Below are 15,681 nucleotides of genomic sequence, written 5' to 3' on the forward strand. Positions count from 1 at the left end.
TCATTATAGAATCCCTCAAGTGAAATGTCTTGATGAAATGAATAGCTAAGGCCTGGGGCCTCACATACCGGTCCTGGGATTTGAAAGGTCAGTGTTCTAATGCTATTCTTCAGCGTTCTCTGTGATACCACAGAGAAAGGAAATTGACTTTATTCACCACAGCGGTGACAGTTTTCTCCAGTCACATTGAGTAGGTACAGCGGTAACCACAATTGAGTCATGGTAAATAAAGTTCAGTTTCAACTTTTTGTGAGATTGTAGAGAGCTCAAGAGAATAGCATCAAAACCCTGCTCTCCTGGTCTGTCAGGTCCTGAGGCCATAAAGAATTCACTTTATTGATGACCCCCGTAGATAGAGTGTTTCTGCCCGCCTACAAAGTGTTTACTGCTTTTTCTTCCCCTTCCCTGAAAAGAATACTCAAAACTTGTACAATGGATAAGAACTTTTTTTTTATTTTTAAAAAGTATATGTATATTGACATAAGCACAGAATTCATAAATAAATTATATAAATACCATTAAATATTATTAAATGTCACATCTTAAAAAATAATTAAGAGGATGAGCTCAGCCGCTGCTGTATAACACATTATATACTGTATAACAATATTCAAGGAGTTATAATAAAGAAAGAAATTGAAGCAAAAGACCTGTGGTGGTGTGATAGTGTTGGTGGTCTATCTTCCTTAAGAACGGAAGGATCAGGTATGTTGAAATCCAAGTGCCTGATCCTTCTCTTTTCTATCAACTCCTTTTGGGGGAAAGTTGGAAGGCCCTGAGATGCCTAGATCGTCTAGATGGTCCACCAGTTGGCCAACAATCATTTAATGGCCACTAACCACCATTTCTACATTTACGATGCTCCTTGGTGTGAAACTTTTTCTGAATTTTATAAATACTGTTGGATACCTGAAGGAGTTTTACTAAAAAAAACACATCTATGAGATGTCAATCAGCAAGGTATAAAGGGTCAGATGAGTGGCAGCAAGGCCCGCCATGCTGGCATATTCACTCTCCAGTGATTGACATGCCATAAAAATTTTGGGGCCAACACCAATAATACTTTTTTATACATGAAATAAAAATTATTCTAAGAAAAATACATCTATATTTATCCCATTGGGATGACAAACTTTACAGCCTGTTATAAACAGATACATATCTTATACTGCATTAAAAGATTTCTGATAATCCAGTATGGCCGCCTCCACTATGAATATCTAACCTACAGTACAATAAAGTACATAGGAGGGAAAACTGAATGCAGATGGGGGAGCTTCAGCCTTCCGGCTGTTGCAAAACTACGATTCCCATCATGTCTGTTTAGTTTAGCAACAGCCGGAGGACCAGAGCGTCCCCATCCCTGCTTTAAAGCTTAACAACACAGGGCTTGTGTCTGATGGTATACCCTTTTGATGTGGAAAAGACGCATGATAATACATGTAATGCAGCAGTCTGCAGTCACTGACATCTCCGATGCCCAGGTTTTATCGGTGGTAGAGAAGGTTGACATTTTTGGATAAGACCACTAAACTTCAGTAGTACCATCTTTAGTGTTTCGTATCACCAGTGGCAGAATGGATGTCTCGGTTTTCAATGAGAAATTTTCAAGTGCAAAAATTCTAAACTCTGCAAAAAGAAAAAAAAAATACAGTCTTTTATTTTTTTTCTATCTAGAAAAAAAAATTTCCCCCCCTATAAATGACATTGGAAAATATGTGTTTTTATTTTTTTAGTTTGTTTCCATTGTAGTTTTTATCATAAATAGAATATTTAAGACTGGTAATAGGAAATATGATTTGTATCTTTCATCAGAGAATTTTAAATGTTATACTTGTTAAAGTCACTTACCGCTTCTTACACGACTTCCAAGCTCCCGTCATTATTCTGGTAGACCCCTGCTCCTTCAAGATTTTGGCAACTGCTGTAAAAAAAAGCAAGAAGTCATGTAAAAAAGCAATCTTCCTATAAAACAATACTCAAAATAAAAATGCTATATACTATAATAGGGATCATTAAGAATGTCAACTTACTTTGATGGGGTGAATTTCTTTGCTGCAAAAAAAAAAACAAAAACATATGGTTAATATGTGGCATTAATGATATTCCCTCTTCTATCTTTAGATGTTTACAGCCTATAGGTCATCTTAATGTAGGTCATTTACCTGTTTTCCGCATACGCTTTACAAGCCAGATGATGAGAGAAGCGGCTGACATCACAGAAGCCCCGGATGTAACAATCCCGACTGTCGCATACGTGGCCGTTTCTGGTGAAACTTTCACGGCTATAGAGGAAAGACGGATATAAGACCTTAGAATATGAGATGTCGGACTGGCCCTCCGGTAAGCCCCCAACTTTAAAACCTGCGCATACACTGACTGACATACTGTTTCTCACTGGTTCTTCATTGGTGGGCCCCCAGGATCATTTCCTTTGGTGGGCCCCAGATACCCCAGTTCGATACTGACAATATATATAAAGCAAATGGTTGTAATCTAATAAATCTTACCTTCGCAGGTTGGGGCTTCTGTATTCCACTTTCCGTTACTGTCACACTCCAGAGTATCGGTTCCATTTAGTCGCAGATCATATTCACAAGTGAATTTGCACACTGTGCCATATCCAATATCCATGTGGCTACAATTCATTTTACCCATTGGTGGAGTAACCAGAGCATCGCACCGTACAGCTACAATAATAGAATGGGAATTTTTAGTTTCTAATCTTTTGGTTACTTGGTAGAACGTTACTAGTAGACATGAGTGAACCGGGCTTAGGTTCAGGTTTGTACCAACCCGAACCATTGGCATTTGACTCCCACTGTCTTACCGTTCTGTGGGGAAGGTGGAGACAGCCCGAGTGCTGCCTGGAAAAAAGCCTAGGCCATAGGCTATACCCCTGTTTTCCAGGTGGGACTCGAGCTGTCTCCACCTTCCCCACATAACGGAAAGACAGCAGAAGACTAATGCCCATTGTTCGGATTCGTACCTCGGCCTGGTTTGCTCATCTTTAGTTACTAGTGAGATTTCTAATGCAAATAATATAAATTTACCTTCACATGTGGGAACAGATGACGACCATTCTCCAGATGACTGACAGCTAAGTATGGGAGATCCAATCAACCTGAAGCCTTTCGAGCAGCCAAAGGAACATTGTGACTTGTAGTTTGTTGTATCATGACAAGACACATGGCCGTCCTCAGGAGCAGTCAGAGAGGGGCATTGAATTGCTGCAAAATAATGGAAATAGAGAGGATGAAGCATTGACTTATAAAGACTAAATACTCTCTGATCTTATTCATACAGATGGATAAACACGTTTCACCATTTACCTTCACATCTGGGAGCAGATGACGTCCATGTTCCGGAAGACTGGCAGGTAAGCACCGGAGATCCAATCAATCTGAAGCCTTCCGAACAGCTGAAGGAACACTGGGACTTGTAGTTGGTTGAATCTTGGCAGACCATGCGTCCGTTCCTCGGAGAAGTCAATGACGGGCATTGAACAGCTGTAAGTCGGGAAGGAGCATTGAAAAATATTAATTAGTTCACACCAAATTAGAGATAAAAACCTGTATTATGTGAAGAGTTCTCATCACAAGAAAGTTGTTTGTTTTTTTACCTTTACATAGAGGCGCTGAGGATGTCCACTGTCCAGAAGACAAGCATTGGAGCTCAGATGATCCTATGAGTTCATAGCCTTCAGAGCAGGAAAATGTACAGGTGGAGTTGTAGTTGGATCCATCCTTGCATCCCATAAGACCATTCACCGGGGCGGTCAGGGAGGAGCACTGTATGGCTGATCAAAGAATACTTGGATTTAGGATTTGTTTTTGCTAGTTCGTACAGTGTGTATCTATAGTGTATACGCAGAATAAAGAAAACTCTCTAGCGCCACATATAGGTTCATATCATGTTAACGTTTCAACTGAAACATGAGTAGACATCAGGGTTATGTGTCAATGTAACAGAGGTCTCCCCAGAATATGCTGTGGGCCATTGCTTAGTAAAGTAGGGAGCCTTACCTTGACATTTTGGAGGGTTTTCAGTCCATTGGCCAGTAGCTGAACATTGTGTAGAAGGAGACCCAACCATAGCAAATCCTTCATCACAGGTGAACGTACATGCAGAGTTATATTCTAACATCTCTTCACTGTTCGCACAGTTCATTGATCCGTTCTCTGGTTGTTCTGGCCGCTCACATTGTATAGCTGAGAGACAAGAATGTTCAGGTTATAGGATTAGATTTACAGTAGACAACTTGCTTATACATTTGACTACATGGCTCACAAATAATAGAGCTGAAGGTTGGTCCGCATTAATCCAAGGATATGATGCCAAGATGGACATGCCAGGTGCAAGAAGATAAACATGATGAGCCTAGCTTCCTCTCTATTGCACCATTAGATTTAATTAGACACAGCATCAGACCTACTGTATGGTAATGGTGCCAGAACTGTCAATGAACAAAGCATGCATCAGTTTTTGATTTAGTGAAACCTCGCCAGATAGGAGATATATAAGATTATGTTATCTGACGTATGTGATCTTCCACTAAACTTCAATATTTAAGAATTTGTTCATGACCGTATGCCATGACTATTCCTACCAGGACTATGTTCTACCAGGATACAATGATACTATGTATTTTAGACAAGTTACTTGAAGAATAAGCAGTCAGATTTAGTTATCCTTAGTACCTTTACATTGTGGGCTTTCTGCAGACCACCAACTAGGAGTCACACACTGAATTGATGGATTTCCCTCCAAGATGAATCCTTCGTCACAGATGAAGTTACATGTAGCGTTATATGGCAGTGTTTCTCCATCACTGAAACAGGCTATTGCTCCATTTTTTGGTGCTGGAGGACTGTCGCACTGAATAGCTGAAAAAGGAAGAGAGAAAGTCTAAATTATCATCTCAGTTTGGAGGCAACTTCTACTTTAAGAGCATCAGATATGAAGCATCATTACCTTCACATGTTGGGGGGCTTCCCGACCACTGCCCAGGAGTTGTGCAAAGCAATGAAGAAGATCCCACCATGGCGAACCCCTCTTTGCAGCTGAAATTACATGTGGACTTCTCTGGAAGGAGGTCTCCATCATGAGAGCAGTTCATTACTCCATTGTCTGGAAGTTCTGGGCGCTCGCACTGGATAACTGTTCACGAAGAAGAAATATTATAGTTGTTAAGTATATTTAGAAGAAAGACATTAACAATTGCCAAATCTTAAAACTAATGTATGGTAAGGTCAGTTCTTATATATCTGGTAAATGAGAGTCATCCTGGACAGGAATGCTGGATCCAACAAGCTGGACTTGTAGTCTCCGTTGTTGTCTATGAACACAGCAATGGCCTATGGGTACTGGATAAAAAAAATGTTGCATGCAGCCTCAAAGTAACCATACCAATTCTCTCTTGACATACAAGTAAGTGTCTGTGTTTTTAGTGCTTGATCAAAGACCCTCTATAGCATATCCTGTATGTACCTTTACAATGTGGAATCTGGGATCCCCAGTCTCCATTTCCATTGCACTGTAGATTTTCAGATCCGACCAGCAGATATCCATCAGAACATGCAAAATTACAATTCGACTGGAAGGCAAAATTCCCGTGCACGTGAGAGCACACAACTGATCCATGATCAATTCCACTGATCTCTGGACAAGTAACCACTGGAAAATAAAATGCCTAGAGTTATATTCAGAACTATAAGATGCTCTAATGATTTTATAAGATTTGATAAAGTAAAAAATAACACAAATTACTTACCATGTTCACAGTCTTTGCCAAAAAATCCATCAGAGCAATTGCAGGTGTAGCTATTGATGGTTTCTATGCATTCTCCGTGGTTGTTACAGGAAGAGGTGTTGCAAGCAGCTGCAAAATAAAAGAGCATTGCAATAAAGGAAACAAAAATGTATGTTCTATTCAAATGGCATAGTAGGATTAGTAGTCATTGGACATCTACTAGATCCATGTTCTCCAGACTGTCCAATTGTTGCAAAGCTACAAATACCATTATGCCTTGACAGAGTATGCTGGGAGTTGGTTTTGCAAAAGCCGGAGAACCAGAGGTTGGGGATCTCAATCTTTTCCCCTAAATCTCTATGTGTTATACCAGTCTGATGGCCTTATGTCCTACCTGTGTAACACAGAGCCACTTTCTTCTTACTGCATCGCTCATCGTTCCATTTTCCTGCATCTTTCACTCTTTTTACGTACATCTCGACACAGTCCTCGTTTTTGGTCTCGCTCTTGTTGTTGGGTTCATCCTCAGCCCAATTTTCAGCCTCCTTGGTCAGTTCCTTGTTGGTGCCCACCCAGGTCCATTTGCCGGTCTTAATGTCTTTGCGAATACCAATCCAATAGTAGGCAGGATTAAAGGGTAAGATCTGGCTCAGATGCCTATTCTCTTCTTGGTTTTGAATCGCGACCATATCAGTGTACTTTTGCCGACAATATGTTTTGGCATCGTCGTAGGTCATGATGTGGTTTGAATAGTGATAGGTCCAGGCGTGTGTAAAATATATTGATGAAAAGCCTGTAGGGAAGTAGAGACCATGAGTGAATGACATAAATGACATATCCTTAGATTATCAGTTCTTACAGTATAAAGATTGAATGACATAGAAACATAGAAGATTGTTGGCAGAAAAAGACCACTGGGTCCATCTAGTCCGCCCTTTTAGTATTTGCCTTCTTATTATCTTTGGATAGATTTATGTTTATCCCAGGCAGGTTTACATTCTGTTATTGTAGATTTACCAACCACATCTGCTGGAAGTTTGTTCCACGCGTCTACTACTCTTTCAGTAAAGTAATATTTTCTCACGTTGCTTTAGATCTTTTCCCTCAATAACTTCACTCACTGTGTCCTCTTGTTCTCGAGTTCATTTTTTTTTTCTTATAAACTCTTTCCTCCTGATCCTTATTTAGTGCTTTAACACACTTAAAAGTTATGACCATATCCCCCCTTTCTCTGCTTTTCTCCAGACTTTTAAAAATAAGGAAATCAAATAAGCAATATAAATCACTTACCACAGCAAAGTAGGAAAAGGAAGATTAAATAAGTCATTGTGCTCAGCAAAGTCAGTGACAACTAAGATAGTGAATCTGTAAAAAAAAAAAAAAAGATTATTTTTATACATTTTTACAGAACTAAATACAGAAAAATCTGATAAACAACCAGAAGACAAATGTTACTATGTCTAACCCCAATAATATCAAAATATTTAACACAGAATATTAAACTTTGCTCCAAAAAAAACACAATTTTACATGACTTGCACCACATTTACTATGTGTTTTTTAGGCACTTTTCTGTTGCATCCAAAAAGGTGGATGGTAAAAGGATGCTGCTTTGAAAGAAACAGGGCATGGATGTAGATGGAGCGCTGGTCCAGATTTACTATTGCAAATGTGACAGAAATCTTTTCAATTTATAAAAAATATTTAGTATTTAGGCACTTTTTCACCATTCCTGAGGTATGGTTTTGTTAAAGGTGCTTGGATTAAGATACGATACCGTGATACCCCAAAATTCTATTGCAAAATCCTGGAACTAAATAGTTGTTCTAAATTAAAACTTGCCAGTCTAAGAATGCAATAGATTTATTAAGCAGCCAGAGGCAAAATTACACATCTGGCACCTCCCTAAACTGTTTAATCATTGGCTAATAATCAAGAAAACATCTGTCATATAGATAGAAAGATGATCGATAGATAGGAGATAGATAGATAGATAGATAGATAGATAGGAGATAGATAGGAGATAGATAGATAGTAGATAGATAGATAGATAGATAGATAGATAGATAGATAGATAGATAGATAGATAGATAGATAGATGATAGATAGATGATCGATAGATAGGAGATAGATGATAGATAGATAGATAGATAGATAGATAGATAGATAGATAGATAGATAGATAGATATGTAAAGTAGTCGTCACGGCACTCCCAAAGTAGTGTAGCAAAAAAATATGTTTATTCCATAGAAGTCAGCACAGCAAACAAAAATCAAGTGGCAATGTTTCTGTGGCCTCTCGCCACCATTTTCAAGCCCGTGGCTTGAGGCCACAGAAACGTTGCCACTTGATTTTTGTTTGCTGTGCTGACTTCTATGGAATAAACATATTTTTTTGCTACACTACTTTGGGAGTGCCGTGACGACTACTTTACATATTTAGTGTGAATCCTGTGGTTGGAGGACTTGTGCACTGGCACCCGCTACCTAAGACTGTGCTGCTGATTATACTTCAAGATAGATAGATAGATAGATAGGAGATAGATAGATAGATCGATAGATAGATAGATAGATAGATAGATAGATAGATAGGAGATAGGAGATAGATAGGAGATAGATAGGAGATAGATAGATAGATAGATAGATAGGAGATAGATAGGAGATAGATAGGAGATGGACAGATAGATAGATGATCGATAGGAGATAGATAGATAGATAGATAGATAGATAGATAGATAGATAGATAGCTCTATCCTATCTTTTTATATGAAAGCTAGTGGAAATATGAAATTAGTCGTTGACAATAGCAATAATTGACACCAATCTAGCTAACACCATTATCTTGGAATATTATAGAAGAAGAATATATTGGCTATACTTACAGTGTTGAACAGTCGGTGGTCTGTATTCCTGAAGTGACAGCTAATCCTGGGAAGTTTCCTGCAGATTGTGCTTTCACTGCCAGACTCGTGCCCCTCTTATACAGCTTGGGGAATGACGTGTCTCATTTGCATAAAATAGAAGGATATCTCTCTCTCAACACAGAAATTCCTGACTCGGAAATTTCCCAGAATCATTCCATGTGTTAAAATAGCCTGGTAATCAGTCTCTTACAGAAGACTGGGAGAATGAGCTCATGTTATTTCATACAACATACATTTTTGTATAGATTATGTATATATATCACTAAAGGTTAGGGTCATTTGGGTTACAGGTGAAATTTCAGGATGAGCCTAAAATGCCCTTTAATTTTTACATGTGACCTTATCTAAACTTTTGTATACTCATGTCCAACTGTTCAATGTTTCTGGTGGTGGTACATGTGGGCAGGTGTGTGTGGTGGTGGTGTTACAGTGTACTGGGCAGGTTGTCTAGTGGTGGTGGTGTTACAGTGTACTGGGCAGGTTGTCTAGTGGTGGTGGTGTTACAGTGTACTGGGCAGGTGTGTCTAGTGGTGGTGGTGTTACAGTGTACTGGGCAGGTTGTCTAGTGGTGGTGGTGTTACAGTGTACAGGGCAGGTGTGTCTAGTGGTGGTGGTGTTACAGTGTACTGGGCAGGTTGTCTAGTGGTGGTGGTGTTACAGTGTACTGGGCAGGTTGTCTAGTGGTGGTGGTGTTACAGTGTACTGGGCAGGTTGTCTAGTGGTGGTGGTGTTACAGTGTACTGGGCAGGTTGTCTAGTGGTGGTGGTGTTACAGTGTACAGGACAGGTGTGTCTAGTGGTGGTGGTGTTACAGTGTACTGGGCAGGTTGTCTAGTGGTGGTGGTGTTACAGTGTACAGGACAGGTGTGTCTAGTGGTGGTGGTGTTACAGTGTACTGGGCAGGTTGTCTAGTGGTGGTGGTGTTACAGTGTACAGGGCAGGTCTGTCTAGTGGTGGTGGTGTTACAGTGTACAGGGCAGGTGGGTCTAGTGGTGGTGGTGTTAGGTCCCTATTACATGGAGCGGTAATCAGCCAAATCGTCCCTTATCGATCCGTGTAATAGAGACAATGATAACCCAATGACAATGATCACCAGCTGCTCATTGATTAAGGTTTGGACTTAAAATCGTTGGGCGCCGACCTTGCATCGCTACATTTAATAGCAACTGACAGCTGACAATTCCCCAAACACCTGACACCTTAACTCTCCCCGCTTCCGGTCTTCTCTCCTGTGCTCTGCAGCTTCCCATTCCTGGCGGCTGCAGCGGCTGAGTGACCTGTCAGCTGACAGGCTGCTCAGCCAATCACAGGCTGTGGCAGTCCCAGCTTGTGGTTGGCTGAGCGGCCTGGCAGCTGACAGGTCGCTAACAATGCCCATGCAGCCCTTACTGCCCGATTATTGGGCCATCTAATCCAGTAAACGAGTGACAATCTAGCAAATTGTCGCTCTTTTTCTAAAATGATTGGGCCGTAGTCAGCCTGTGTAATAGTACCCTTACAGTGTACAGGGCAGGTGTGTCTAGTAAATACAGAGCTGCTCTACACTGTGTGAATGGCACAGTGGCAGCCCATACTACCTGTATAACAGTAATTGTGCATTTGCATAAACAGCACAGGCATCTAATGTCATCTTCATGGAGGACAATGCTCCAGCTTATCGAGGTCACAGCATCATTAGGGTAGCGGCTGCTAGAGACTGGGGGACCTCACATGGAGCGGCCACTGCTGGAGACTGGGGGACCTTACATGGAGCGACTGCTGGAGACTGGGGGACCTCACATGGAGCGGCTGCTGGAGACTGGGGGACCTCACATGGAGCGGCTGCTAGAAACTGGGGGACCTCACATGGAGCTGCTGCTGGAGACTGGGGAACCTCACATGGAGCGGCTGCTGCTGGAGACTGGGGGACCTCACATGGAGCGGCTGCTGGAGACTGGGAGACCTCACATGGAGCAGCTGCTGGAGACTGGGGGACCTCACATGGAGCGGTGGCTGCTGGAGACTGGGGGACCTCACATGGAGCGGCTGCTGGAGACTGGGGGACCTCACATGGAGCGGCTGCTGGAGACAGGGGAACCTCACATGGAGCGGCTGCTAGAGACTGGGGGACCTCACATGGAGCAGCTGCTAGAGACTGGGGGACCTCACATGGAGCGGCCGCTGCTGGAGACTGGGGGACCTCACATGGAGCGGCTGCTGGAGACTGGGGGACCTCACATGGGATGGGTGCTGGAGACTGGGGAACCTCACATGGAGCCGCTGCTGCTGGAGACTGGGGTACCTCACATGGAGCGGCTGCACTCTTTTTCTTCTCTAGACCTGAATCCCATAGAAAACTTCATGGGATCAGCTCAGTCACCGTGTACCTTGGAATCTCAATGACCTGAGGGCCTCCCTTCACAGAGAGTGGGATGCCATGCCTCAGCAGACAATAAGGAGACTTGTGAACAGCTTAGTCGTAGTCGTCAAGCTGTAATTGATGCTCAAGAGCACATGACAAGTTTTAGTGACAGTAACATGTTGGGGTATACCCACCACTGGGGGGCAGCTTATGTATCAATAAATTGTTTGAGAAATCACCTTTACTGCTTCTACTTCACACTACAGAATCAGCACTGAAATTCTGCTTGGAACCCCCGCCTGCGGACTCGGACATGTCAATTCTTTGAGCTAAGAGGATGAGAGCAGAGGCGTGCGAGGCCTCCCATGGAAAGAAATAGCAAACAGGATTCAGTGCCGAGTCCACGGGCGGGAGTTCTGAGTGGAATTTCGGCACCGATTCTGCAGTGTGAACAGGCTCTAATGCTGTATGATGTAATATCACTGTATTGGAAACATTTTAGGTTTTCCATAAATTTTTCCATAACCATACACCTAACAGTAGTGCAAATACATATTTTTAATTGAACTCTTCTTCAAACTAGTTATAATGATTTTGTGTTACTTTATTTAAAACTATTTTGACCCTCTAGAAAACACTTGTAATTCCATATAATAAGATGACATAAAATTTTTAAGGAAACTACGCAAATGTGGTTTCGCTGAGTAATTTCCTGGAGATATGAACGGCTGGATGTAAGTGGAACTCTTAAATGTTGACAGCAGAAAATATGCCAGAGAAACTAATATGACAATGCAAACAATAAAGTTTAGAGAACGAGTCAATTTACTCATTTCAAATCTGTCAACATAATATGACAAACACAAAACACAATGTGCCCTAATAATAACACCATACAGTCCCCAAATCATAAGGTCATACAGACTATATACAGTATACCGTCCCCAAATCATATAGTCATAAACAGAACAAATAAAAGCATATAGAGCAACTATCACCATACAGTTCCCCAAATCATGTTGTCATGTTGATCATTAATAGGATCAGCATACAGTCCCCAAATATTATAGCCATATAGAGAGCATACATAGTACCATATCATATAGTAATGTGGACCAAAATCATGTTACATACCACAAATAATAGCATCATACACTCACCAAATCATGTAGTCATAATAAGCAAATACATTACCATATAGAGCCCAAGTTATATAGTCATGTAGGGAAAATATAATAAAATATGAAACATATAGGAGGAGATTTATCAAACTGGTGTAAAGTAGACTTGGCTTAGTTGCCCCTAGCAACCAATCAGATTCCACTTTACATTCCTCACAGATTCTTTGGAAAATGAAATCTGGTGGAATCTGATTGGTTGCTAGGGGCAACTGAGCCAGTTTCACTTTACACCATGTTTGTCCAATCTCTCCCACAGAACCCAAATCATATTGTTATACAAATCCCAAATAATACGGGACATATGGTCCCCCACACTTGTAGGCATATAGAGCCCAACTGATATAGTCATATAGTGCAAATATGATATCATTATACAGCAACTAAACCATATTATTATTATTATTATTATTATTATTTATGATGCCTATATGAAGGATAGCTCTATAGAGGTCACTACTTACTTACTTACCCATCACCACCCTGCTGGTGCAGTGCGATCAGCACAGCAAGGAAGCAGTTAGGTGGGAATTCACAGTATTGCCACTTAACCCCCTTGGGGCCAGACAGTAATCAGTGATCCATACAGTTCGCTGTTACTGTAATGGAGCAGAACACCTATCAAAATGATGAGTGTTCTGCTCCTCAGTCAGGACTTAGCACTTACCGTTCCCTGCTTCTGGCTGTGTCTATAACGGCACTGCAGCCTGTTTTAATGGCCACATGATCACTACAGGCTGCAGAGCAGAGTAAAATGTGATACAGTCAGGGGCCGGCAGAGGTAAGTGTTAGCCTATATTCTCACATTGCGTTTATGTAAAAATGCCTGTCTTAATTTTTGAAAAATAATAATAAAAATAGAAAACACATAGGGCGACATGTATCATCCGGCGTACGGATGATTTTCAGCGGAAAGGGCCGATTTGCGTATTTTTTTATTCGCAAATGGCCGATTTGCAAATAAAATATTCGCATATCGGCACTTTCCGCCGAGTACGCCGGGAGGCGGGGAGGGGGTGTGGAGGGGGCGTTACGGGGGGCGCGGACTCAGAGTCCGCGCGATTTATCATTTTTTCTGCACAAAGATACCCCGAAAACCTACTCCACCTTTCAGGTGGCGTAGGTTTTCGGCTGTGCGCACCGACGCGCACGGGATTTATGTAGAGGCAGTCCGCCTCTACATAAATCTCCGTAGCGCCGGAGATGCGGGGACATTTATAAGTCCGGCGTAAAAAACGCCGGACTTAATAAATGTCCCCCATAGGGTCCTCTGCTTTTCTATAACCAGCCAGGTAAAAACCAAACAGCAACAGCCTAGTATTACCAGGGTGGGAAAAGGCCATTAATTTTGTTCCTTTCCTGCCTAATAATACTAGCTTGCTACTGACTTAGACCAGGAGCAACATGTTTTGACACTCAGGTACTGATGGTACCCAGCTTATCTCAGTACCCTTGTGGTGGTGGATACTGGAGTAATAATGTGGGGGTTAATGGTAGTCATTTTATATGCTAACATCAAACTACTGTTTAGTAATGGATGACATCTATCAGGCAGCTTCTACTACTAATCCTGTAAAGTGAACAATAAAACAAAATACACAACACAAGGTTGTCTGGAAAACATGGATACAGCCAATGACAATATCCATGTTTTCCACATAGCCTTAGGGCTTTATCCAAGTTCAGCAGCCACCGCTAATCAAATGCGGAAAGTTCGGTTTCGGATCGACTCGAGCATGCTCCAGGTTCGCTCATCTCTAATATCTAGTAAAGATTTCATTTTTTTAAGAGAATTTATCTTGGTGATGGTTAGTAAGCTGTAGTTCCAGAAATCCTGTTGTATTTAAAGTGGTAGTAATATTGAGCTATTCGGTGTCTATACCAAAAAGAAGCAAAAACAAACTAAGTAAAACTGAGCTGATTAATGGTGGTAAAAAAAATTTAAGGGGTATTCCACTCAAACATAACTTTTTAAATGTGACTGCTCACGTTGAGAATATCAATTCCTTCTATATTTGATATTATCAATTTAGTCTCCTTTCCCCAGTTCTGAGCTGCTGCTTTCTGCTGAAAACATAACAATCTGTGTGTGAGCTTTTCTCTCCCCCTCCCCCCTCTCCCTTCTGAGACAGATGATGTGAACAAGTCCCTGGCAGGCTATATCTGCAACATTGTAGCTTCTCTGTAATGCTGGGAGGGTTATTCTAAGGCCGAGTTGCTGATGAACTTACTGTGAGTACAAAGAAGCTACAAAGTTGCAAATAAAGCGAGTCAGGGACTTGTTTACATCAACTCTCTCAGAAGGGGGAGGAGTCTTACCATGGGCAGAAATATATCAAAAGTTATGTTTGAGCAGAATACTCCTTTAACTATAGAGGAAAACACTTAGCATAACATACATGAACAATAGAAACAGTATATTCTAAATAATAGCGGCCCATCAAGGAAATACGGTAGGTCACACAATAGGCTCATTAAGAAAGATCAATATGATATCACAGCTGCTTTATCATTACAGTAACTTTTGGAAAAGAGTCAACTAGTCTGGCTCTTCTTCAGTCAGAAATTTTTCCCCTAACGCTAAGCGCACAGCTTTTTCGAGAAGCGTGCCATAGGAAAACCATTAACACTTCCCAGAAGGAAGGAAACCTAACAACTATGATTACTAACCTTTGTGTGCCCTCCGCCAGACCTTATGTCGGCTGCTCCAGGCTCATAGTTAATCTTGGGTGTTTCGCTTTCTGCAGTTTTCTTTGGCTTATGCTGCGGTTCCTTTACTAAAACTGTTGATTTTTCAGTTTATAACAATTATTATACCTAAAAATAACTTCTGTTAATAACTTTCCATTGTTACTCGTATCTTATTTATAGATGGTAGAAAAATCAAAGGCAAAAGAGACCAGCAGCTACTGTAAACCGGGATCATCACAGTAAAATCCCATCCCCCCCCCCTTGGGTTTTGCACTTTCTAGCCATGTTCTGTAAATTGAAAATGTCCCTTATTATATTGCTGGGATACGTTGCAAAATTCACAAAATTTCTAAACTTGTTGTTTCCGCCAGAATTAGACTTCAGAGTTGTTGAAAATAGTAACATAAATTATCATTATCAGCTGAGGCTAGATTCACATTTTTTTGGGGTTGAAAATTTTAGAAGCTCCATGCAATAATCAGTAATAAAAACGGACATTACTGTACGCCATATTGTTGAATCCTTTTCCCATTGAATTACATTATTTAAAAAAATGGATCAAAACATATGTTTTGTTTGTTTTTTTACATATACAATAATGTGGTTGGCTGCGTTTCTCTGTACGTTAAAAATAAAAGTACTGGAACAGAAATGGGCAAAAATGCAGTGTGAACCCGGCCCAAGCCAGAGTTTTGTTAGGCTGGGTTCACACTATGTTTTTAATGTGTTTTTTTTTCATCCATTTTTGCAGAAAACAGATTGAAAAATGGGTGCAATTGTGTGCATCTGGATTGAT

At 41.1% G+C, this 15,681-nt stretch overlaps 2 protein-coding genes across 3 annotated transcripts in view; both read right to left on the minus strand.

The window, feature by feature from the left end:
- LOC138788970 (P-selectin-like) overlaps nucleotides 1–12,258 on the minus strand; it is a 110,138-nt gene extending 97,880 nt beyond the window's left edge. Inside the window, exon 1 of the mRNA XM_069967417.1 lies at nucleotides 12,211–12,258. The gene's annotated coding sequence lies outside the window, so the exon portion shown is untranslated. The remainder of the gene's footprint in view (nucleotides 1–12,210) is intronic.
- On the minus strand, nucleotides 488–8,722 carry LOC138788968 (E-selectin-like). 2 transcript variants are annotated; one of them, XM_069967415.1, is made up of 16 exons: nucleotides 8,635–8,722; nucleotides 7,043–7,117; nucleotides 6,147–6,545; nucleotides 5,774–5,881; nucleotides 5,491–5,676; nucleotides 4,975–5,160; nucleotides 4,701–4,886; nucleotides 4,026–4,211; nucleotides 3,623–3,799; nucleotides 3,333–3,509; nucleotides 3,054–3,230; nucleotides 2,511–2,690; nucleotides 2,166–2,285; nucleotides 2,034–2,055; nucleotides 1,852–1,921; nucleotides 488–1,629 (listed from the first exon to the last, which is right to left on the minus strand). In XM_069967415.1, the coding sequence occupies exons 2-15, from the start codon at nucleotides 7,077–7,079 to the stop codon at nucleotides 1,858–1,860; spliced, it is 2,205 nt and encodes a 734-aa protein (XP_069823516.1). In that variant the 5' UTR covers nucleotides 7,080–7,117; nucleotides 8,635–8,722; the 3' UTR covers nucleotides 488–1,629; nucleotides 1,852–1,857. The 2 variants fall into 2 exon arrangements, with proteins under 2 accessions (XP_069823516.1, XP_069823515.1); XM_069967414.1 differs by having other exon boundaries at nucleotides 1,852–1,924.
- Nucleotides 12,259–15,681: the final 3,423 nt, after the last annotated feature.

Source organism: Dendropsophus ebraccatus, chromosome 4 (genome assembly GCF_027789765.1).
Source record: "Dendropsophus ebraccatus isolate aDenEbr1 chromosome 4, aDenEbr1.pat, whole genome shotgun sequence".
Taxonomy (NCBI): Eukaryota; Metazoa; Chordata; class Amphibia; order Anura; family Hylidae; genus Dendropsophus; species Dendropsophus ebraccatus.